Source organism: Watersipora subatra, chromosome 2 (assembly GCF_963576615.1).
Source record: "Watersipora subatra chromosome 2, tzWatSuba1.1, whole genome shotgun sequence".
In the NCBI taxonomy this organism is placed as follows: domain Eukaryota; kingdom Metazoa; phylum Bryozoa; class Gymnolaemata; order Cheilostomatida; family Watersiporidae; genus Watersipora; species Watersipora subatra.
The window spans coordinates 75,943,892-75,970,621 of NC_088709.1; the positions used below are offsets into that span (position 1 = coordinate 75,943,892).

Below are 26,730 nucleotides of genomic sequence, written 5' to 3' on the forward strand. Positions count from 1 at the left end.
CGACACACAGTCACAGGCTTTTCAACAAAGTCTAACAGGCCCTCCAAGAATTTTTCTTCTCATGCCTTCAAGGGCCCCAGCTGGCTCAACATATCTTGGAAAGAGTTGTTAGTCTTCCCTTGCTGAGACGCTATGGTGACAGGTCCGTAGAAAGGCTGTAGAATGCTTGGCTGTAGAATATTGATAAGTTTCAGGCAGCACTTGCTCTTTGGTGCTCCAGAGTGCAAATGGCCCTTTCCCGTTTTTCTTTCGATTTAGCGCCTTTTTTTAGCCTCGTTATGTTTTTGCTGAAGAAACTCGGGATTAGCTACTGCCAGAAATAGGCACGCCTATTCTCCATATTAGTCAGGTTACTGAGTAGTCTGAGCCTGTCAAGGATTGTCTCAAACGACTCTTAGGACAGGTTCTTCTGGGCCCCAGGGCCTGCCTGATTGTCCAGAAATGTCGTGACGTTCGTTATTCAGTTTTTCCCAGAGCTCTTCTAACTGAGCTTTAATTTCTCTGCTCAACTCCAACTTTTTTGTAGCCTCTGGTCTTGGACATGGTTGTTTCAGTCCTGTTTTCGGCTCGGTTTCCATCTCATCCCTTCTTGCTCTGGCCCCTTTCATGTTGTTATATGAAATTAATAAAAAAATAGGTACTCCACATCTCCACCAAAATTTATGTGTGTTTAGAGAGAACTTATCTTATGCACAACTAATCGGAATACACACACAACATCAGTGTTGAATTTGCTTGTCATATTATTCTATTTTGACTGTTTAGTTTGTGCACTTTTGCTTAGCTTGTATGAAGCTTACTAGTGAAGGCGTCAAGCTATTGCAAGTAATACTGATATTTACCAGTAAAAGTTGCTTCATTATTTTATAGGCCTAACAATTAAAATATGCAACTAACAAAATTCTAAAGCAATAAAATTAATGACAAAAGGTTCAACTAGGCAATAAAAGTTATATCTTTACTTGAATGGTCGTCCGTTTTTGTTTGCTCAGTCTCGTTCAGCTGTGAGTCTTGACAGTTAATTGAGAGTCATGACAGCCCATAGGTAAAGAGTTTAAGCAGGCGGTGGAGGACAGACAAGGAAGAGAGAGGCTCTTCAGGAGACAAAGGGGAAAGCCCCTAATTAGGCTCTAGGGTAAGTGAACTAGCTCTGCTGGCTCTTGGCAAAGAGAGAACTTAAGCAAACCTTTGAGAAAGAGAGAGCTTCAGCCCGCCCTAGATAAAGAGAGAGCTCTGCAGACCTTCGGAAACAAGATAGTGCTTTAGCAGGACAAGCCCTTGGAAAAGAGAGATATTCAGCGGGGAAGGTTAGCTTGGAATAGTAGGTTGAGTGTTAAGATTCAAGGCTTTATGCTCCGTAAGTGGTCAGCTGGTGTACATGATGTGAACATGTAGGGTGGAGCTCGTGACTTCTCGCATCTAGGTCATGTCTGGCAGAGGATGGCAGATATTTATATGTGTACTCATTTGATTGCTTTCCAATGTCTCTTTGGTGTGTATCTGTTAGTCCGGCCTCACTATGCTCACTTTACTCAACTATGTTGGACCTTCTGCAAGGTTCTATGGTAGCTGCTGCTCGTCCTAACTCTTCCAGGCAGGCATGATACGGTTTTAATCGACTCTGGTTTTGAACTATAAGATGGCCCCAATAGTTCTATCAGATACGTATGGTTTGACCAGGCCTTAACGACTTGATATGGCCCCACAAATCTTGCTTACAGTTTAGGGCTATCTCTCTTTGGCCGCTTGTTGACCATTCGCACCCAGTTCTCAGAGTGTTGAGGGGTGGTTCTTTCTGATCTTTTTGCCCTATCTCTATCTGCTCCTTTTTGAGGGTGGCGTGGACATTTTTTAACCTCTGCAGCAGTTTCACCACTTGTTCATGAATTGGTTGAACTTCAGTGGGTGAGGCGGTATTCCAGCTGGTTGAGTAGTTGTAACTCTTGTCCAAACATGGAATGTGTCTCGCTCCTCCTGGCTTCTGGTTAGCAATACAGGTTGGAGCGAATCACCTAGTTGTTGGTCTGTATGTTGTACAACTTCGTTAGCTTGAGGATTGTAGGGGGTGGTATGCAACTTCTCCACACACCAGAGGTGACACAGTTCAGGCATTAGTTGACTCGTGACCTGTGCTTCTTCATTCGTGTGGATCTGTTCTGGCAAACCGGTGTAGCAGAAAACTCTTTCGCCTAAGGCACTAGCTACCAGCGGCGCCATGGCTTCTTGGAGGTCCAAAGCATACTGTCATTAGATGAAGTAGTCGGTTAATGCCAATATCTGCTTGTTATCCTTTGGTGTTGTTGGCAGTGGCTCTACCAAGTTACTGCTATTTTTAGCCAAATGCGTCTCACAGCCTTTGTCTGCTTCTGACCGTCTTTTTCTCTCCGTGTTTTGCAGCTTGGCATACTTTACAACTCTTGATCAGTCTCCTCACTGTCGCTGTAAATTCCAGCCAGTAGAAAGGTCAGACAGAGGTCACTGGTTCTTCGTCTTATCCCAAATGAGCCAAAGTATGCATTTGTTACACAGTAGCTTCTCTCATAGCTGGCGGGCAGACTGCACACCATCGGGAATGGTTGTGGGGTCAGATCTGGAATGCCTACTCTCTGTCTGGTCATATTCTGAGATATGGCTAGATCCTGTGTAATACTGTAGCTTCTGGCCTCTCAGCTCCCATTTGTCTCTGGTTAGTTCTTCTATCAAAAGCGGTTAGTATAGGGTGATGGTGGCCACCGGTTCCTTCATCTGTGCTTGTTGTTCGTTGCTGCATCGGTCTTTGTTCACATCACCTCGAGTCTTTACCTGAGCCATGTCCAGAGTTTCAAGGTGATCTCAGTCGGCCCTGTACTAACCTTCAGCTGCAGAGGCAGTGGGTTTGCTCTATTACGACCAACTGCCTCGTGAGCATTTATGGCGAATCTGACACTGTTGTTGAGTTTCCCACAAGTCTACTCGACTTGAGAGCTTTCAAGTCTGGCTTTCTTTGGTGAGCTCTTTCTTGGTGGATCCAGCCCTGCCTACGGCCAATAACTCCCTCTGGATGGCACAGTAGCCTCTTTCTACAGGTGCCTAGGTTTTGCTGAAATAGGCAATCACTCGCTCGGCTCTATATTAGACTCTAGCATGGCACGACTCCACATCCCCTTGCATCCGCATTCAGTTTGTTCAGACGTCTCGGATTGGGGTTTTCCAGAACAGGTGTCAAGGAGATTCATTCTTTCAGTTCCTTAAAGGCTATTTGCTCTTTGTCCCCCCCACAACCACTTTCTGGCGTTTTCCATCAACCAATGAAGGGCTGTGCTGTGACAGTGAAGATCAAGATATACTGATAGTAGAAGCCTAATGTGCCCAGGAAATTGCAACTCATTGAGCTTCTTGGGAGTTGGGTAGGGTCAGTAGTGACTGAAAAGTTCACACTTGGCTATCTTGAGTCTGGCTTTCATCAGCCGTTTGAACATCGAAATCTGTTTGAAACAATTGAAAAATGTTGAAATCCGGCGCAATGGCTATTATGGACATTGGCCGACATTGTGTCGGCCAATGCAGGTCATGCAGTACTTGGTCCACCAGCTTCTGGAAAGTGGGCCGTGTGGAGGTGAGTGCGAATGATACGACCTTCCACTTTCACACCCCGGAGCCGGTAGCAAATTCCAATTTATCTTGAGCGTCGGCGTCCACCGGCAGCTGCCATTAGCCACTGACCAAATCTGACACACTGAAAAACTTGCTGCTAGAAAAAGAGTCGAGACTGTCATCGGGGAAGGCCCCCTTCCCCGATGACAGCCTACCCCGATGAAAAAGCCTACTCCCTTCCCCAAAGGGGAAGGGGGTAGGCTTTTTGCTCTTTGACCGCGTTTAGCCAGCGGTAGTCGATACAGAACTGCAATTTTTTCTTTTTTTTGGACTAGCACCACCAGAAAGCTCTACGCACCTCAAGCGGGCTCAATGAGCCTCTTATCAAGGAAATCCTACAGTTGACACTTTGCGTCGACCTTCATTGGTCCAAGTCGGTTGGGAGATTAACATTTAGGCCGGATTACATCGATGGAAACCACGGGATGCTCGAATTCCATAGTCTATTGGTTGGCCAATAAGAAGGGCATTTCCAAAATGGCATTTTGGTGTTTTGGCTCACTACAAAGATCTCTTCGGTTTTCACATCCCCGGATTCATATTAGCAAATGTACAGCTCGGTAGAATGACAGTTGCAATCCGCCAGTCATGCTACCGTGGCTGTCACTTTCTTCCAGCAAGTCCTTCGCAATCTGACAGAGCTTGCCGAGCACTTCCTTACTCAGCAAGTTTGTTTTACACCTGATATCGGCCAAAAACTAGATGAATCGCTCTTAGCTTTTAGGGTAGTAAATAGCTCGTAGAATGGGGTCAACCTAGAGCCTGTGTCTTGATCAGTTCAGTACTATCCTTGTCTGGGAAGGTAAGATATGTTGAATATTTACTAGTAGTTGACATTGATCACCAATGTCAGGTGGAGCTGTAAGCTAGCAAAGCAAAGGTCATAATACTGTAGCCGTCTCAACGGCAGAATCTAAAAACGTGTCGTTATTTTATAAAGCACAGGATACTCAGTGACATTGATGGCAAGGATGCTCATATGCTTTCAACATGCATGGTTGACAATCAGCTATAGCTGACTATAGCTAAGAACACTGCAACAAAATCCCGAACCAAACATATTGACATCAAATATCACTTTCTGAGAGAAGCTGTTGCAAATGAACACATTCTTATTAAATACTGTCCATCTGCTGAAATGACCGCTGATATCTTAACTAAACTCTTATGCAGAGACCGTTTTGTAGTAGATCGGCAGAACATGGGGCTAACAGATTAATAAGTTTGCATGTCAAAACTATGTGGGAGTGTTCAATATGTACTAAATGTTGACATTGACCACCGTCATTATCTTGTATTTGTATATAGCCGTTGTCATACTCTTTGTTCATATTGACTTACTCATCTGTTATGTAATTCTTATGTAATAATCCATTTACTCTCTTGTCTAACTTATATGTAGTAAGTCAGTTGCTGTTTAGCTTTCAAATATACAAGTAACAAGATCCTGACGTCAGATACTGCTGAGCTCATCAAGGCAATGCTCTGTGGTATTGGTTCAGTTCGTATGGGTAGGGTGTTGTGTGAGCTGGCCCTGCCACTTTAAAGGTAGGCTTCTAACTAGTCACAGTGGGATCCTTCCGATTTGGTTCCAAGAGCTCTGCTGGCCATAAAGCCTGGGGTGACTCGCTCGGACCCAGGTCATGTTTTCTTAACAGAGTTGGCTTCTAAATACTTGGGCTCCAGATTCCCCAAAGTTGTCTAGTAGTTGCTGGTAGCTATGGCAGAAGACTCTCAGATCACCGGCTCGTCTGGGGTGGACAGGGTAGAAGTTCTCCGCGTTGTCTTCCCATCATTCTTTGAGATCTTGCATGCTGGAGTCCAACCTGGCTTAGTGCCTCTGATCGGCTGGTCAGTGTGCCTATGGAGGACAGCGATTTTTTGTTTTTTTTTGACCACAACAACGTTTTAGTAGTAGTCAGCACTACTGTTGCAGCCTTTCGTCGTTTCTCCAGTCAGGCATCTTCTTGCTGGGGCAGTTCTTAAGCACATGTCCTTGGCCGCCACATCCCAGCATTGAAGGGATTTCATAATGTTAGTCTCCTTATGCTTGCCTTTCTTCTCCTGCAGCTATCAAACCTGCTTCATCAGCTGTTGGACCTGCTTCATCATCTGCTGTATGAGTAGTGCATGCTGGCTGATGGTTTAGTCTTGTACTACTGCAGTCTGCTTGGTTGGCTTCTCTTTCACGGACCATACAGTCATTGACTGGCTCTTTCCAGATTTGGCCTTAATTAATTCCGTGCCTGCTCAAACCATGTCAGTCAATGTGGTTGTGGGTACAGCCAGTAGATGGCAATGGGACTAGACTGGTTCATGGTACTGCACAGTTCTTCGGCCTTGTCTTCTCGGCTCAATAGAGTGATGGCAAGTTTCTTTAGGCCACTTGGACTGCAAGTTCCTGAAGGGTAATTGCTATGGATCTCTTCGATGTACTCAGTACAGACTGAGCTTGCCAAGGAAAGAGGCTGAATCTAGCTAGTAGTGCATCAAATATGGCTTCCAGCCAATTAGCTTGTCCGCAACTTTCGACCTCTTCTTTTAGAGCTTCTCAATTTGGCCTCGACTACTCTTGGGAAACGACTGATAAGGTACTCTACATCTCTCGAGCAAGAGCACTGGGGTGAGTTAACCTGGTGAGTTAGGACCCCATCATCCTCCTTTTCAGTATCTTGGACAGATTATTTTTACCTCTATCCATGCTCCGAGCGCCCTCGTTGATCTGGTGCCATGTAATGATAATAATAATGTGTAATAAAAACATTAGCAAGATGGCCATTATGACAGCCATTGCTTACTAATTGTTTCACATTTCAACACTTTTACTGTTGTCTTATTTTTTCGTTAAATTTTTTTGAACTGCACAAAACACATCTCTCATGATATGAAATTGTAGAGGATTACTATTCGTTTTTTCATATAATAAACTTCGTGTGCAACAATCAAATTCTTTAGATATTACAAATGGTATAAGATTTCGGTGATTGATTTGACTTCTGGGGAGCCGCCTTCAAAAGGTGTAACGCATCATTTGTCGACTACCTGGTGGTGTGGAAATTACAAAAGTAGGTGTCAGCCAGCTCAAACACGCTCGCCAAATATAAAATTAATCAACTAGAAGTTCCTCTGTCATACAGCCCCCGACCAAAGTGATATTGGAAAAAGATAGGGTACTGCTGGTTGAGAAATGCAATATTAGCATCAAATGGCAGTGCAGTGCAATAGGAGAATTGCATTGGTAGCTGTAATGTACTGGGTGTGGGTGTTATTATGTACAACAAACAGCAATAATGAAAGGAAAAGATTATATGTTTATATCTCTCCCTGCAATAGGAGAAATGCAATGTTAGAAGCAAAATGGCAAGCTGCTGTGTAATATCAAATATACACATACATATATACATTCATATATATAAAATCATATATATACATATACATACATACATATATATATATATATATATATATATATATATATATATATATATATATATATATATATATATATATATATATATATATATATATATATAGCTGGGGCTGTATATAGCAACCATAGCATACCAGGTCATAGCAACCAATATTGAGAGGTTGTGATATTTATCTAGATTTCTGTATTTATATCTAAAAAAATTATGCTGAATTTAAAAATCTAAACATATTTTAGCTTGTTGTCGTAAGAATAGATGTGTATCTATAAGAAAATGTAGGCCTAACATTGTAGGCTTAACCAAACGGCTTGGCAGTACCGCAAAGTTGGGCAGAGCCGTAGTACCGTCAACAGATACTTTAGAAAAGAAATAACAGTAATATATTGCACACCATCGGTCACTGTACACTTCGACTTTGTAAATTCGAATGATTATTCTTATAACTAAATCTTATAAAATCGAATAATTATTCTTACAATTAAATATTGTAATAATCTTATAAGAATCGTTATAAAAATATCATCGTCATTTCCTTTACTTTCACTGCTTTGGACATCAGTTCGAACACCACGGTACTCATTATAAGTATCCACAATTTCAGAGTTGGGTTGAACCGGCAAAAAGAAACAATTACTTTTCAGTACTTCTACGTTAATTATATATTGTATCGTTATAAATCGTTAAAATAGAAAAAGAATCATTATAAAATATCATCGCCATTTCCTTTACTTTCACTGCTTTGGACATCAGTTGGAATACCAAAGTATTCATTATAAGTGTCCAAAATGTTAAAGTCTAGTAGAATCAGCAAAAAAACGAATAATTTTCAGTACTTCAACGTTAATTACAGAAACCTTCGGCAATTAGACAAGCTGATAGACTGGTGAAATGTGCATGCTTTTTTTTTCGTGAAATGCGCACGACTTAATAGTTGTACTCTCTGTCGCACCGCCTTATCGGCGTTTTGTTGGCTGGTCTTAATTTTGATTAAAATAGGCTTGGCAAATTTTTATTTCGGTTTTAGGCCGAATTAATCTGTCTAATTATGTATAATCGGATCAGCTGGGTTACTTTTAAGATATTGCGGTAACCTTTCAAAGACTTGTTAACATATTTAAATAGGTTTATATGTGTTTTGTATCATTGTTATACTTAAATGGCTCTACAAAAAAATTGTTAAATTTGTTGAAGAGATTTTAGTACAAGGGTTTGGTCACGGCTGTTAATGGATAATTTCTCGGAAATTTTGTGCACATATGCATTTATAATAAATCTCCCAAACAATTGCTTTGCTTGTGTTTGGTCATGTAAATATATAATTAAACTGGATGAATGCACAGTGTTGCACGGGTTATAAGAAAACTTTAATTTAATTAAACTTAAAACTTAATCAATATTTACAACATTTACCATTCTAACTTTTAAATGAAGGTGCTAGTTTATTTTAAAGCTGGTTCTCCCAATTTTTATTCACTATGGGAGCAAACTGAGGTAAACTGCTAATCTATTATAATATGTTCTGGAGGCCTATTGAACTGACTCTATTGTTAGTTTTTGCAGTCTTGCATTACTTGCAAGTGAGTTGTATATTTGTTATAGAATCTGTATGCTGCCGATCAAACAGCAGTTGCTGCTAGAGGCCGACCTGCAGACAATAAGAATCCACAATCAGCTACAGGTATGCAGATTTCTCACGAAACAGCGTTTACAGGTGCGGCTTACAACTATGCAAATAATGCAGTCGCAAACCTCATTCTAGGTATGCCTGCTGCTATAGATCTATCTCCTGAACATGCTGATGTGTGGCCAAAGCTAAAGTTAAGCAGTCCGTATTATCCTGCTGACACTCAAGATAGAGCTGCTGCTGGTGCTGCCACTGGATATAGTGCTGCTGCTGCCACAGATAGTAGAACTGCTACAGGGGTTAAATGTGCATATGGAGGTGCAGCCTATAAAGATAAATCAGTTTGGGCTGGTGTGCATGAAGATCCTTTGTTCAAACCATCTGCTGGAACCAATATCGCGGCTTCTGCTGCTGGAACGTTCAAACCTAATGAGAATGAGTGTCCTATTTGTCTGGATGAGCTTAAAGATGTTGAAGCCCTGCCGTGTTCTCACAAGTTCTGTAAGAATTGCATCAGCCAGTTGGTTGCCACTACCAAATCTAATCAGTGCCCTACATGCAGAAAACCATTCAGAAAGGCTGAAGGGAAACAGCCAAAAGGAGGACAAATGAGCGCTACCAGATCCCCCCTTTCCCTGCCAGGGTATGAAAAACATGGAAGCATAGTCATCACTTATGACATTCCAGGAGGTGTACAAGGAGTGAGTAGTTAACTTTTTGTAACTGATATTCATTGGGTTACTTTTCACAATATCAGACGGCTTCATCGTATGGTTAATTTTAGAAAGACCTATATTTTGCTGTCATTCTGTGACAGATTACCAATTTTACCAAGAGTACCAATTCATTTTCACAGCCTGAGCACCCTCATCCGGGAAAACAGTATCAGGGAACAAATCGTAAAGCCTTTCTGCCAGATAATGTCAAAGGACGCAAAGCCGCAAAGCTTTTGAAAAAAGCTTTTGGTCAAAGACTTGTCTTCACTGTTGGACAATCAGTCACAACTGGGCAAGACGACTGCGTAGTATGGAATGACATCCCTCATAAGACGAATGTGAGAGGAGGCCCATCCAACTATGGGTACCCCGACTCTGACTACCTCAATAGGCTCATAGAAGATTTAGCTACTAAGGGTATTTGTGAGTAAAAGTTTGTTAAGGTTCGCCTGCCCTTTACTCAAATTTGAACAGCTCTCCACTATCTTCAAATTTCATAGATTTAACCAAAACTATACCTTGGTACGATTGTAATTATTAAATTCTCAAGTGTTTTGGTTTCTCATTACTTTAAACTGGCTGCCTTCATAGTAATATTATTATATTGTGTTAATAGTTATATTCGGTGAGGCTAAGAACTTGGGATTTATTTTTATAAAAGTGGGAAGTAAACTTCTGTGATTCTTCTTTGATAACGACCATCCAGCCCACTTGATATATTCTATAGTTGTAGCATATTCTATTCGAAGTAGTCGCAACATCAGCGTAGTTGTTAGAATGTATTGTTATCCCTTTCATTGATTTCCAAGCTCTATGCTCCCAGCAAGATTTTCATGAACATAAATTGTTAATTTTTACCAATTTAGTTATTAGTAACATGTACTGGTTTTCAATATAGATATAAATACAACTATGAGTAGTTTATTAAGATATGAACAGTAGCATCTGATTAAAATGCTGCTGACTATTATGGGTTTATAGAGAGTCACAGCGGGCTTATTGCATCTCAGTCTTGCTGTCTGGTACCAAGAGATGGCCTGGTTGAATTACATCAAATACTGGCCTGGTTAGATTAGATAAAATACTGGCCTTGCTGAATTGGATCAAATACTTGCCTGGTTGAACTAGATCAAATACTGGCCTGGTTGATTTAGATCAAATACTTGCCTGGTTGAATTAGATCAAATACTGGCCTGGTTGAATTAAATAAAATACTGGCCTGGTTGAATTGGATCGAATACTTGCCTGGTTGAATTAAATCAAATACTGACCTGGTTGAATTAGATAAAATACTGGCCTAGTTGAATTAGATCAAATGCTGGCCTGGTTGAATTAGATCAAATACTGGCCTGATTGAATTAGATCAAATACTGACCTAGCTGAACTAGATCAAATACTGACCTGGTTGAATTAAATCGAATACTGACCAGGCTGAATTAGATCAAATACTGACCTGGTTTAATTAGATCAAATACTGACCTGATTGAATTAGATCAAATACTGACCTGGCTGAATTAGATCAAATACTGACTTGGTTGAATTAGATCAAATACTGACCAGGCTGAATTAGATCAAATACTGGCCTGGCTAAATTGGATCAAATACTGGCCTAGTTGAAATAGATCAAATACTGGCCTGATTGAGTTAGATCAAATACTGGCCTGATTGAATTAGATCAAATACTGACCTGGCTGAATTAGATCAAATACTCACCTGGATGAATTAGATCAAATACTGGCCTGGCTGAATTAGATCAAATTATGGCCTGGTTGAATTGGATCAAATACTGACCTGATTGAGTTAGATCAAATACTGGCCTAGCTGGATTAGATCAAACACTGGCCTGGCTGAATTGGATCAAACACTCACCTGGTTGAATTAGATCAAATACTGGCCTGGCTGAATTACATCAAATTCTGGCCTGGCTGAATTAGACTAAATGCTGGTCTAGGGGATTAGATAGCTAGTAGTTACTTTACTGAAGCAAGTGAATAACTCATCAATATGATGCCCGGGACAGTTTGAGTATATAAACTTAAACCTCAATTTTTTTCAGTTTTTAAGCTTCCACAAGTCTTTCAGCTTTTTAAATAGACTCAACAAGGTGACAATATGCACTACTTTTTCACGGAACACCTGTTCAGATAAGTCAGCACACTTGAGTGTATGCAGCTACAGTGTTTTATCCTACATCTATGTCACTTGGAGGTAAAGAAGCATCAACCTCACTGCTGAAACATTCGCCACTGCAGCTTAGAGATGGTGGCTTATACATAGTTTATAAGGAGAAAATATATTAACTAGTGTTTAATACTAACTAGACCGTCAATGGTTCAATTTATAGATTTTTAATGCATGAATTCATTAATTTTTGAGAACGAGTACAAATGTTCAACAAAAAGAGGCTACTCCAAAATCTTCAACACATGACTTACATGTAGTATATACAGAAAAAAACTAACTAAACTCAAGTGATTGGTGGAAAACAATATAGGTCAAGTCTGCTGGCTATGATTGGTCAATCTTTACTGTAATAAGAACCATGACCTTCCATCGGTTTCAAGCCATAGTTAAATTAAATATTAAACATAGATATTCCAGTTTTATCAATCAGCAACACAACAATCAGCTTTGCTGCAACGTAACCAATAATCACAGTGTTCACAATGACTGTTTATCTTAACGTTTTGTCGACTCCATATATAAGTTGATGTCAAGATCTAAAGAGAGCACATCTTTGTACCTTTTCAAAGCGATACTAGTTTATATCTCTACCTGAGTCTGTCTCTCAGAGCCTACTCTTGACTTCTTCAACCATATACACAGTTTTGCACCATCAGGTTCAGAAGTACAACATAGCTCTGTATTCAATATCAGATTACACCAGCAGATCGTAATACACCAACACAATCATGCACCAGCCAGCTTCTCCATGCTCCAGATGTTTGTTCAGGCAAAGCTGCACCATCCAACCCAGTTGTCCTAGCTAACCCAACTGCACCAGCAGTCAGTTTGCATCATTTGTTGATTGCACCAGCACTAGGGCATTAATTGTATCTTACTGCTTTGCCGGTTACCATTGGTTGTTTGCTACTATTAGACTCAGAAGAAGTAGTGTACAGTAATTTACGCGTTTCCATATAGAGATGAGTGATTTTGCTCTCTTTTCTAAAAAGCTCAGGGAGTAAGTAACTTATGCTATGATGAAACCATTCGACTCACTGCAGTTTCGGTTTACTTGGGTTTTCCGTCCTGTGACGCCCCGCCCCATTGAAACATTTACTTTTTATGAAGGCCAAATATATTTTGGCGAAAAAAGTCACATATGCTTTGGCAAAGCCTAATATATCACTCCACCCTAGTTGGATTTAAACAGAAAATAGTTGCTTTGTGCAGGTAAATACATACAGTATCTTAAACGAGTGGGGTCAACGTGCTTTATCAGTTCAATGTGTTAGTAGTACAATGATGGACTATCAAATATCACCAGATGAGTGAGAAATTGAAACAGAAATCTCGAAGACTTACCACGGAACCCACTCATGACCTTGGTTTAAGTGACACTGATTATAAAATCTCTGAATGGTGAAAAATTATATCATGTGTGTGTGTGTGTGTGTGTGTGTGTGTTTACACTCGTTCAATTGAGTTAACACTAGTAGACAAATTGGGCAGCATATTTTAGGGTTGAGTTAGCACAAGTTGGGCAGCATATTTTAGGGTTGAGTTAGCACTAGTTGGGCAGCATATTTTAGGGTCGAGTTAGCACTAGTTGGGCAGCATATTTTAGGGTTGAGTTAGCACTAGTTGGGCAGCATATTTTAGGGTTGAGTTAGCACTAGTTGGGCAGCATATTTTAGGGTTGAGTTAGCACTAGTTGGGCAGCATATTTTAGGGTTGAGTTAGCACTAGTTGGGCAGCATATTTTAGGGTTGAGTTAGCACTAGTTGGGCAGCATATTTTAGGAAATCAGTTAATTTATGGGTTGTGATGAGGTTTGATGAGAAATTAAAAATTCTTTTTTCAAAGTTTAGTTGCTTAATTCTTCAAGCTTTGGTTCAAACATTTACTCATCATGCGCCAGATGTAGTTCTTTATGAGCATGAACATAGTAGGACAACCAGCAACTCAGCCAGCCATGGAACATACTCATGACCTTGTCGTTTAGCTAAGTGGCGATCAAAGACTATTCAGCTGTGTTGAATAAAGCTCAATGTCTACTGTTTTTATGCACGAGTTGACTAGTGTTGTTACACGAAAAAGATACAAATTTTTCAAAAACCTGCCTAGCAGTGTCAAGACAAAAAGTTGAATACATAATAATTTTGCATTACATTACAAGCTTCTAATGCGTAGTAGCATTTACTGTTACTACAACTGCACTCCTACTGAACATAGCCAATTGTGATCTACTGCGTATTTACTTACATGACACATTACCTGGAATCAAGCAATTCATGCATACTCTAAATGCGCATTCTTCAAAACCTGAAACTGTGTGTACTACAACCACACAATATTATGACGTTGATGCTGTGGATCAACTGACCCAACTGGCTTCCCTAGCACCTCTACTACAAAATCACTGCACATTGAACTAAGTTCTCAGCACAAGCAATGGTTTTTACAAGTTCTTTACGGGATGGGTTATGTACACATCTTAATATTTGATTGCCTTCAGTAATTACCATCAACTAATCAAACTTGGGCTCTAACTTTCATATCTGTTTGGAATAGGAAGTAAAGCATTATCACTATTCCAATGAAGTTGAGGTGTGTATATTGCAGTCTCACTAACATTATATATTAAAACCATAATAGACTATCATTTTAACCATATGTGGTTTATTTGTGTGCATACTTATACTCAAGTTTAAGCATCATTCACATCTTGAATATTTTTTGTGGTTGGGTCAAAATCAACTAAATACTTGATTCTATGATGAGTATTCATAAAGCTATAGTGTGTTGCATGTACAAAGTAATGCAAAGGTTCTTACTGTACTTATCACAGCGAAATCTGCACTAGCAACACTTTCACTGCCCTCAGCATTGCTCAGAAGCTCCTCTGCAAGCCAACGATCTCCTAACTAGAGATGTTGTATCAATAAAACACCCTACAGAAGGCAATGGCATACCACTGATGAAACCTGCAAAGGAAAGTCATGGGTATAGAAAGTGAGGAAAGTCATGGTTGTCTACATGGTCACAATACATGATTTTTAGAGAGAAACTGTCTTGTGAGACTATCACTTATTTTTGCTAGTTCTCTTATTGGACCCGTGTTTCACAGCAGCCATTTTAGTTGGTTACTAGAAACACCGTGTTTGTAGTAACCAACTAAAATGGCTGCTACCCCAGATCCAGCAAACACATCTGTAGGATGTGACGAATGCTTGAAACAGAATGAAAATATAAAGATGCCAGAGCTGTTACCTTGTGAGCATATACACTGCTTAGGTTGTCTAAATGGAGCTCTGGATGCACAGAAAAGTCGAGTGTCCAGACTGCGAGTGAGTCATTTATGATACTGTAATCAAATCTTACCATTAGCTACAACCATTTAAGTTAGTGTCTTTACTAGGTTAGTCTAATCTAGATCATCTACTAACAATTTAACTAGAGTGCTGGAGTATGTTATATTTATAATTATGAACTTTTCTTTAGTGCAGTCAGTAGAGTCATGTTTCATGCTGATGTAATTTTTGTGACCGGCCGGAAAAGTAAGCCGCAACGGCAGCGTTTGTAGTAGATGGTGGCATACCAGATATGCATAGTAGTAGTATTGTATGTGATTCATCTGTTTTAGTAATAGACTACTGCAATAAACACTAGCATGTGTTGTTCCTTACCACACCAAGATACCACCCAAACAGCTAACATACCACTCAACAGGTAACAGTTTTTCTTCTGGGTGACTAGTTTGTTTGTTTGTTTGTTTGTTTTATTTCATCAAAAAATATGAAAACAGAAAAAAAGAAAAAAAAAAGAAGAAATAATGATGAGGCCCAAACTGTGCAGTAGCATTGCTAGTCAAGGTGCTGGGCCACAAGTTAACAGCAAGCAGCCAGAAACTATTTAGTCACCGCTCAACAGGTACAGCTTGATGGCACGTCTAAAAGTGGGCTTACTCACTACCCTACGCAGTTCATCAGGCAGAGCGTTCCATTGTGCTGACTGCTGGTATGACATTTTGCGATGACCCGAAGCAGATTTAGAGGGAGGTAGCTTTAAATTTAAGAAAGAGCAGCGAGTGGGATATTGATGAATGCGATGTGATTTAAGGCTGCAGAATAATTGATGAGACTCGATGAGAGTTCGAAATTTATAGAGTTTATTCACAGTAAAAATTGAAGATTTTTGAAAAAGTGGGCGGGTGTGTTCTAATTTAAGTTTTTTATGTAAAATCCTGAGAACTCGTTTTTGTAGAAGTTGAAATTTGTTTAAGTATTTACCTGGGGCGTTACCCCAAGCCTCAATACAGTAACTGAATCTAGAATGAATAAATGCGTTGTAAATTAAAACCAAAATTTTGTGGGGTAAATAACTTGAGCATTTATATAAGAGTCCTAACAAAGGTCTAACACTATTAAAAAGTTTTTCTATGTGAACCTTCCATGATAAATTTGTATCAATGTGAGCACCCAGAAATTTTACACTTTCGACTTGGTTTAAAATTTTACCATGCAAAGTTAAAGCGGTCCTAGTGAATTCATATTTATTTTGATTGTTTTTTAATATCATAAAGTTTGTTTTGTCTCCATTTAATGTTAGTTTATTTATAGTACACCAATTTTGGATTTCATTCAGTTCATTATTTACCGTTGAAATTTGCTCATCTAAGTCTTTAGATTCTAAAAACAAGTTTGTATCATCGGCATACAAAATGGGAGTAAAAACTGTTAAAATGTTTGGTAAATCGTTAATATAAATTAAAAAAGTGTAGGGCCAAGTATGGATCCCTGGGGAACACCACATGTAATGCTTAGTTCATCAGAGACAGATTGTCCAATAATGGTGACCTGCTTCCATTGAGAAAGAAAGTTTTCCACCCATTTAATAGAATTTGAACTAAACTTTAGCTGTTTCAGCTTATATAAAAGAATTAGGTGATCAAGGGTATCAAAGGCTTTACTAAAATCAAGATAGACTCCAAGTACGGTTTTCCCATCATTAAATGCTTTTAAAATTTGATTTGTGAATTGAGTAAAAGCTAGTGTAGTGTGTTTATTTTTCCGAAATCCAAACTGGTTTTCATGAATCAAATTATTACTTTCTAAATATTGCATTATTTGTGTGTTCACGATCTTTTCCAGTATTTTCCTTATGACAGGCAGTATTGAAATAGGCTGATAATTTGAACAAAGCTTTACTGAGCCTTTTTTATATAGAGGTTTAATAATAGAGGTTTTTTAATAGAGGTTTTACTTTAGCTATTTTAAGAAATTTTGGGATTAGGCCAATTTCTGAAGATTCATTAATTAATTTTGTCAAAGGATTGCAAATGGAGAAACAAGCAAGCTTTAATAGCTTTGCTGGAATATTATCTAAGCCGGTAGCTTTTTTTATATTTAAATCTTGCAGATATGCTTTCACCTCGGTGCTATCAACTTTTTTAAATTGAAACTCTGGATTTGACAGATTACTTTGCAATAGTATCTTTTCTTCTTGAAAGGTATTACCAAACGCTTTAGCTAAGTTGGGTCCAACATTTACAAAATAACTGTTGAAATGGTCGGCAATACCTTTTTCATCTTCTAAAACCTGGTTTCGATTGTCAATAATTAATTTAGGCACCGGTGATGTTACAGTGCTTTTTCCTAATTCCTGATTAACAATATTCCATAAGTGTTTAGCATTTGAGGCAGCCTTAAGCTTCTCTTCAAAATATTTGGATTTAGAAAGCCGTAGAGCTGTTGTTAGGTTGTTCCTAATTTTTTTGTATTTATTTATTAATTTCATGTTTAACGGAGAATTTAATGTTCTGCGATATAGATAATTTTTTCTTTTTATCAAGTCTAAAACCTCTGTTGTAATCCAAGCTTTTCTCTTCTGGTGTTTCGCCTGTGACTGCGAGTTAAAAGATTTAGTGGGTGCATGAGTATTACAAACATGTAACAAATTTTGTAAGAAGGTATCATACTTTTCATCTAGTGTTAATTGGTTGTTTAACAAATGGTTCCAGTCAAGGTCTGCCAAATCTCTGAAAAACGAGTTTTCATTAAATTTTTTGTAATCCCGGAATGAAAAGCTTGCGCTGTCAAACACATTCAAAAAACGTGAAAGGCTATCAATATTAATGAAAGCTGGTAGATGATCACTTAATGGTGTGTACAACGTGCCTGACACAATAATGTGGTTATGAAAATTAATGTTTATATGGTACAGACACGTATTTATTCTTGTAGGAATATTTATCACGTTTACAAACGCATAGTTAGAAAGAATATTTAAATATTCTGAAGCAGTATGACCTTCTTCAAGAGTATTTATGTTAATATCTCCTACCATAATATGATTAGATGAAGGTGATATAGATTGAAGATAGTTGTCCAGGTCATGCAAAAAGTCACAAATACTAGCACTGGGCAGCCTGTAAACTACCGTCATGGTAAGACCAGTCTGAAACATGCCAACAACCCCACCTCCGACAGTGAAAGTGACATCCTCCGTTTCAGCCAACTCAACCGCGATGCCAGCCACCCCACCAGCAATGCCACTGCGCAGGTAAACTCCGACACCACCACATCTTGTCTTACGTTGAACGCCTAAAAATATATAATCATCCAGGTGATAGAAAGATATTTCATGATCATATATAAAAGTTTCAGTAAGACATATTATATCAATTGGTTTACGAGTGCTGCACACAATTATTGTATATTAGAAGTTTGCGGAGGAATTTTTCTCATCTTGAATCTATTATAGATACCTATAACTATGTTCCTTTTTAAAGTTTCTAGTTTTCCAGAAGAGTTCATTTTGTGCTCGGCTAAGAACTTCGTTGATATAAATCTTTGCTTTATCTAGAAATCCAAGAGAAGACGTATCTTGAATGTTCCTGCGATAATCGATGAAAAACTTGTCTCTTTTGCTGGTGTGTAGAAAACGAGTTATTACTCGTGATGTCTGGCGTATGCGATACATGTTGTCAATGTCTAACATTGGGTTTACGTAGTCTAGTTTGAGATTTTTTAGAATATTTTTGAAACCTTCAAGTAAATTCTCATCTTTAGAATGGGGAATTCCATTCAATTCAATGCATTTGCCACGGGATGCCTGCTCGCTAGCATCTACCTTCCCGCTTAAACTATCGAAAGAGTCAAGCTTTTTCTCTACATTGGCTTTAGATTGTTTTAACTCTTTAACTTCAGCTCTTAGGTCCCTAATTTCTTTACTGAGGTATTCGAACGTGTTTTCAAACTCTGCTGTTTTGCGTTCAACCGATGTAATTCTTACATTGAATTCACTGAGTTGAGAGATAATAATATCTAGCTTTGAATCCAGTTTCTTAAATTTCTCATCATCCTCGATAATCGCTAGTAATGCAGATGATATACTTCCTTTTGGTGGCATGTTGTAAAAACTCACCCAATTAAGGAACAGTTCACAGCGATGCTGCCAATTTACCGTCCCTGCTGCTGTCTCTAGCTGTATATATTATCAGATCTCTTTAGCTCCTTCTTGATAAGAGATGTATGAAAGTTGAAGAAATACTTACAGAATAATGTTAAAAGAAAAATTCTAACAAAATACTAACAGCGGTGGCATTTTCGTCCTAAACCTTGCACCAGCTTTAAACATCAATTGCCTTTTTTCTCGCAGCCAGCTGAACACTTGGTCAAGAATGTGGGTTTCTCCAGTTTTCTTAGTTCGCAATCATGTTTAGACACAAGGGGGAGAAGCAACGCACTTACAGTGAAAGCTGAGTAATTGAATATTTAAGTTGTTATAAAGAAACTTAATGTCTATGTTGTCTAATTTTTTATACCTTAATGTTTATTCAGGTAATTGCATACCTATATATATAAATCTCAGTGTTTGTTTGTCATTTGTGTGTCCAGTTGTAACAATAAGGTTTTATCAACAAAAAAATATTTTGCACTGCAATTAAACTCCAGTTGTAGAGGTGAATGAGCTAAACACTAAGTCATGCAGCCTACTTGCAATACAATGAATTAATTGGGCACATACTTATTACACCTGCCAACCTTGAATGGTGGGTGATTGGTTAAAGTACCAACACTGAACGCTTCTGTACCATGCTTGAACTAATTTATCAAACAAAAAACTTTATTAGAATAAAAATACATGTTCAGCCTTTACTAAAATGCTATAAGTTACGGTAAAACCTTTATTTGAATGCCATGGCACTCTATGATTCAACTTTCCTATAGTGGCGGTAAAATAGAGGTTCGTTGAAATAAAGAAAGCATTCAAATAGAAGTGGCATTAAAAAAAGCGATTTTTGTATAGATGTGGCGTTCAAATAAAGGCAGGTGTTGCATTTGTCAAATAGTACATCAGAACTTTGGAGAGATCAATTTAACCCATATACGGGCAAAGCAAATGTCGCCTAGATTTCGCACTCTCCTTTAGGCGGAAAGACATTAACCCTTTTAAATGCAAGAAATTTGCTAACTTATCACCAACTTTTTATAGATCTCTAAATAAATATGCATTGGGTATCAGAGAAATATCTTTAATGGTTGATATTTATTACTTGCAAGTAATCTGCAATGATGTTATAGCTTGTGCCCTGCTGTGCAACTTATTGTAAATTTCAACTTTTTATTGCATTCTAAATTTAAAAGCATAATTTTACTTATATCTATATTTAACAATGTTGATTCAAAGCTCATTGCACTCATTGATATGTTTGCTACAGTTTGCAGCAAAAACTAGCTTTTTATGGATAATAAAAGAGAAGTTATGAGCGTCGATCCATTATAAGCCAAATTAAGGTAACCATAAGCATACTACCAAAAAATGCTATGAATCTGCAAAGTTATAAATTATGTAATAATGATCTGTTAAATACTACAAATATATATTCAAGAACAAGGAACATAAATGAACCATACTTATGTTATATACAAAAACTAAAATAAACGTTTTCCAAAACAAAAGCATTTGCATCATTTGCTCAGATGGCTGCGTTCTGATTGTTGCTTTCAATGGAACGAGGTTCTTCTGAGCAATACATTCCACAATGTCTTCTGACTTCAACTCTTTTTCTGCATTGCTGAACTGTCGATTGCATGCATTGTCGATATTAAGGTGCAAGCATTTTTTTGGCAGAGCAATAGTTTTACGCATTGCATTTAGGACAAATATAATGCATAAACTAGTCGTTCATCTACCATCGTAATTGCAAACGTTTTTTACATGCATATATATGTACATGTACTTCAAAAATTCAAGATCCTGTTAAAAAATAAACATTTATTAGCCTGAGAAAGTTATTAACTATTTCTATGGTGTTGCCTTTCAAACTTCTAAGAAAAAAAACAATGAAAAGCTTTGGAATTGAAACATGAGAGAATTAATTGTTATTGAGGTAACCGATTCATTATTAAAATGATATTGTGGCCACTTTTCTATTGATCAACTGATATTATGGGTTTGTAAAGATCACATACTGTCAAAGTGGCGGTCAAATAGAGATAGCATTCTATTAGAGAGTGGCGCTCTATTTTTTAACCCATCTCTTAGGATGGCAATCAATTGGAGGTGGCATTCAAATAGAGGTGGCATTCAATTAGGGGTTTTACAGCAGTCATTGTCGATGTGCCAGGCTAATGGCAAGTGGCAGGCAACTACACTACCTGCCACTGTCTATAAGCTGGTTTTTAATACTCGTGCAATGCCGGGCATTTGGCTGGTATATATATATACATATATAGATATATATAAATTGTTTTCTCACCCCGGTTAACCCATGCAGGTGGTAATTTTGGCTCTAACTCGGGTCTCCTACCAGAGACCTGGAAGTTTGAGCACTCGCCTCAAGATCTTAGCTGTTCAAAATAGCGCATTTTTTGGCAACTCACTTGAATTGATTGCTGTCGGTATCTGGACAAGCCACATTTTACGCGCCGGTGTTATTGCGCCCAGTGCCTATTTGGCTACTGGAATTACAGTTTTTCTTACATCCCAGCATTTTTCAATCTCTTCTCCAAGAGGGAGATATTTCTCTACTTTTTTCTTTTTTACTGGCTATATTGTAGTCATTGGGTACTGCTATATCTATTATAGTAGCCATCTTGTTCTCATTTTCTACCATCACTATATCTGGTTGGTTTGCTAGAACATGCTTGTCAGTCCGAATGTAGAAGTCCCAGAATATCTTAGCACGGTCACTTTCATTGACCTTACCAGAAGCTTCCCACTAGTGTTGTGGTTTATTAAGGCCATACTCATCACATAGACTTCTGTACACAACACCTGTAACATGATTATGCCGCTCCGTATATGCGTTTCCTGCTAGCTGCTTGCATCCATTGATGATGTGTTGGAAGGTCTCAGGTGCATTTTTGCACAGTCTGCATTTAGGATCGTTTCAAGTGTGATAGATTTTTGTTTGGAGTTGCCTCGTTGAGAGCACTTGCTCATGAGTAGCGATTCTGTATTGGCTGTTAAGTTTCCTTTGTTCAACCACATATATGTCTAGTGTAGGTCACCAATTTTAAATATTTGTCGGTGGTACGCACCATGAAGAGGTTTCATGTACCAGTCAAGTTCCTCACAATCACTGAGAAGCACCATTGTCAGAGCAGCCGATTTAAATTTAGCTAGCAACTTGTCTCAGGTGGCCATAAAGGCTGCATAAGCTTTAATGCTTTGTTCTTCTTCTTTCACTGATTGCTGTACACTTTTGAGTCCCCTACCTCTATTTTTTCTATCGAGATAGCATCTAGTAGTATCAGATTTTGGGTGGAGGGCTCCATGAATGGTCAGCAGTTTACGAGTTGCTATATATGTTTCCTTGATGGCTTCCTCAGTTCATTTTATGATGCCTGCTGAGTATCTTATTACTGGCAGTGCGTAAGTATTTATTGCCATGACTTGATTCCTGAGATTGAGCTGGCTTCGTAGGACCTGCTGAACGCGTTTCTTGTATTTGGTGATGGCTTTGTGACGTGCTTCAACTTCATCCTTGATGTTGCTTTGCATAATCCCTAAGTACTTGTACCCTTCTTCTATATCTTTGATGGTACCATTTGGCATTTTTAGGCCATCTGTGAGCACAGAACGGCCTTTCTTGAGAATTAGCCTTCTACATTTCTCAATACAAAAAGTTCATTCCAGTGTCCTTGCTGTATATCTGAGTATGGTGTGTTAGCGACTCAATTTCCTTTCTTTGTTAGCGTACAGCTTGATGTCATCCATGTAGAAGAAATGGTTTGTCTTGGTGCCACTCTTAAACTGGTACCCATATTGAGCTTTTTTCAGCATATTGCTTAGATTTTAGAGGGTTTAAGCATATGCAAAAGAGCAGCGGTAATAAGGAGTCACATTGATAGATGCCTCGCTTAATTTTGACATTCGCCAACTTTTTGCCATTAGCCTCCAGTTCCGTCTTCCATTTGGTCATTGGCATTTTGATGAGCACTACATTAGTAGGGTGAACATTGCACAACCTTAGGCACTCAAGTATCCAACTATGAAAAATTGGGTCATAGGCATTTTTGTCGTCAATCCAAGCCATGGCAAAATTGGTATGCCTTCTCCTTCTGTCTTGACAGAACGTTCGATCCACCAGAAACTGATGTTTGGCTCCTCGAGTGTTGCGTCCAACTTATTTCTGTGCACTGGTCATATAGTGACTCATGTGATTTTCCAGTTAATCCCCAACTATTTTTGAGAGCAGTTTCCAGGTGGTGGGCAAGCATGTTATTGGTCGATAGTTCTTGGGAATCGGCCCCTGCTTCAGGTCTTTTATCAGGAGTACAGTTCGTCCGTTGGTCAGCCATTCTGGATGGTCGCCTTCATCTACATGTACAGCAATACTTCAACTTACGAGTGCTCCAACGTATGAGAAACTTGAGATACGAGCCAGCTTTTGAGCAAGTTTTAGCACTAACATACGAGCCATGTTTGAGATACGAACCCGTGAGTCGGTTGCCAAGTATGCCGGAGGTGTTTTATGACAACAGCATCAATCTGTATTTTTCAACTGCTTAGGTTATACATTGTACCAAGTTTTTGTGCGCGATTTTCAGTGCAGAATTATGTGAATTAAAAGTACTGCGCGTAGACCGAAAGTTTGTCAGTAAAATGAAAAATAATGCAAAGAAAACGCAAATGATAACAATCAAATGATATTAAACGGAAAATTATTGAAAAATATGCGAAATGTGTAAGCGTGATTGAGCTAGCTCAGCAATATGACAGAAATACATCCACAATTATCAAACAGAAGGATTATATTCAGGGCATTTAGCTCGCAAAAGGACTAACCATAGTTTCTAAACGGCGCATTGATCTTCACGACAGCTGATGGAGAGACCGCTCAGGCATTGGATGAAAGATAAACATTTGGCCGGTGACAGCATAACTGAAACGACGCTATTTGAAAAGGCCGGTGCTATCTATCAAAACTATAAAAATAGATTTTCGGACAAGTTGGCTAGTGGTCGTGCATAAAACCTTTGTGACGACAACTGTGTTCGTCCTAATCGTAACATGTTGAAAGGGCGACAAAGGGAAACGTCTTTAGACAGGTTCATCTTAAAACGGCCGGCTAGTCGTGAAAGCGAAACAAAGGAAAAATTGGCTAACCAGCGAGAAACTTCAAACTTTGAAGGCCGAAGAAATTTTAATTACGTTAAGTTAAAAATGAAAGTTTGTGCTTAGATTTGCTTCTAAGTTTGTCTTTTAAGACTTTGATAAAATACAAACTTTTCAAAGTCAACTGTTGTAATGAAGGATAACTTACATCTCCCTCTCTGGCAAATGTTAGCGTTGGCTGCTATTGTATGTATTTAATTTTACATTTTAATTTATCACATTTCCTTGCATTATTTTTTATTTGTTTCTTTTTGAAAGCATGTGGTAAGTTAGTACAATAACCAACATGTTCTTTCTGTTACAATATCTTGTTTTGAGTGTTTTATTTGCATTTTTTAGAGTATGGAAACCAATCAATATATATTTAATTGTTTTATATATAAATAAATTGCACCAACATACGAGTAAATTGACATACGAGCTCAGTCTCGGAACGCATTAAGCTCGTAAGTCGAAGTATGACTGTATTAGGCAATCCATCTGCTTTTCAATTCTAGTGTGAAGTGATGTCAATTTCTTCAACCAGAAGGCTTGAATCATGTCATGGCCAGGTGTTGCCCAGTTTTTCATACGCTGCACTCTGCACTTGATGTCCACTTTGCTGATGGTGAATCCTTGCTGAGCCACAGTGTGTTGGTGGCTCTCTTTGAGCCTCTTCAGCCAATTTGCAGTGGTTTTATGAGTAAACTCTTTTTTCCAGATGTCCTTCCAGAACTTTGAGGTGCTGGATTTGGGAGGATCTGGCATTGGCCTCCGTAGTTCACTTTTGAAACTAGGAATACATTTTAGATGGGTTATTGGTGAACAGTATGTTCATTCTCTAGTTATTCCGCTCTTTGGTGTACAGCTTCAGTCTTGCCAAGAGTGCTGCTAGCTGCTGTTTAGCAGATTCTAGAGCTTCCAATGTGGCTTCTCTTTTTGGAGGCTCCAAACTGTGGTTAGATCTCTAACTGAGCCTACTAACTTTCTTGCGCAAGTCATTGACCTTATTTTGCAGCCTCATCTGCCAAAACAGAATGGCTTGAGGCTTTGTTGACAGTAGCTTAATACCCGTTTCTTCTAAGACGATGGTTGCCTTACTGTAGATGAGGGCATTAGTCTCACTGATCGACTCAGGTGAGATCAACTCCAGTGCCAAGTTAATGTCTTCTAACGGCTTCTTAGGTATGGTCTTGTTAATTCTCTGTAGCGGTACCCTGCTTTCATAATCATTAGCAGCTGTCATCTTGTTGATGATATTTTCCGCAAGATCTTTCATCCTCGGGTCAAGTTCAAAGTGCATGTTTTCTTCAACCGGTTAGTCAACACAAGATTGTGTATGGGTAACTTTGTGTGTTGATATGCACTCCTCGCTGGTTGAGGTTACTTGGGTAAACTGTTGCCAACGTCCGAGCCGGCATGGCTTTGATTGTTTCGCTCACCATTGGGGTTGTAGACATTATATAAGCAAGGGTCTTGTCTAAGGACTGCCAGAAGGGTGTGGTTGCTAGGATTTGAATTTAGCATCTGATGATCCCTACATATATATATATATATATATATATATATATATATATATATATATATATATATATATATATATATTGAAATGTATCTTACTTAGAACTAAAATCAGAGTGCTCAACATAGGATGGAGCAGTATAAATTAGAAAAATAAATAGTTCACTTATCTTTCAACTACTGACAGTTTCCTGCTAGTGCATTATTCAGGCTGTAGACTTCAACTGGGACAAGATGGTGACTTTTCAAACATCCCACTTTTTCACGTGATTGGTGGATTTTGGCGCGCTCTGATTGACTTATTACTAAAATTGCAGAGAACATAACTCTTAGAATGAGGGCAGGATGAGGCAATTTCTGTTCTTTTATTAAGTGTTGACATATCAGGTTTTTTAATCCCACGACCGAACTAGCGGAGCGAATGTTTGAGAGTTTTATAATAAATGCATGTGCACGCAACTCACGAAAATTATTCATCAACAACGTCGCAAACCTTTGTACCAAAATCTCATCAACAAATTTAACCATTTTTCTGTAGAGTCGTTAAAGTATAATAACAATACAAAACACATATAAACCTATTTAACTATATTACCAAGTTCTTGAAAAGTGACGACAGTATCTTAAAACGTACCCATCTGAATGGATTATACACATATAGACAGATTAATTGGGCCGAAAATCGTGATTAAAACTGGCCAAGCCTTACTTTTATCAAAATTAAGACTGGCAATTGAAACGCCGAGCGACAGATAATAGAACCATTAAGTCGTGCGCATTTCACGACAAAATAACGTGCACATTTCACCAGTCTATAGCATTGTAGAATTGCCAAAGGTTTCTGTAATTAACGTGGGAGTACTGAAATATAATCATTTATTTTTTGCCGATTTCAAAGTAACTGACTTTTTAGACACTTCTGACTACTTTGGTATTCTAACTGATGTCCAACGCAGTCAAAGTAAAGGAAATGACGATGATAATTTTTTCTAACGATTCTTATGAGATTATTACAATATTTAATTATAAGTTT

General features: G+C 38.5%; 1 protein-coding gene across 2 annotated transcripts in view; it reads left to right on the forward strand.

Annotated features, from left to right (window-relative positions):
• Positions 1–26,730, forward strand: part of LOC137388890 (uncharacterized) — a 193,055-nt gene that overhangs the window by 97,991 nt on the left and 68,334 nt on the right. The window contains exon 11 of one of the 2 annotated variants that reach the window (XM_068075371.1): positions 8,664–8,949. In XM_068075371.1, coding sequence (XP_067931472.1) covers positions 8,664–8,949 — 286 coding nt within the window. Of the gene's footprint in view, positions 1–8,663; positions 9,040–26,730 lie in introns of both variants that reach the window. The other variant, XM_068075372.1, reaches the window with a different exon arrangement.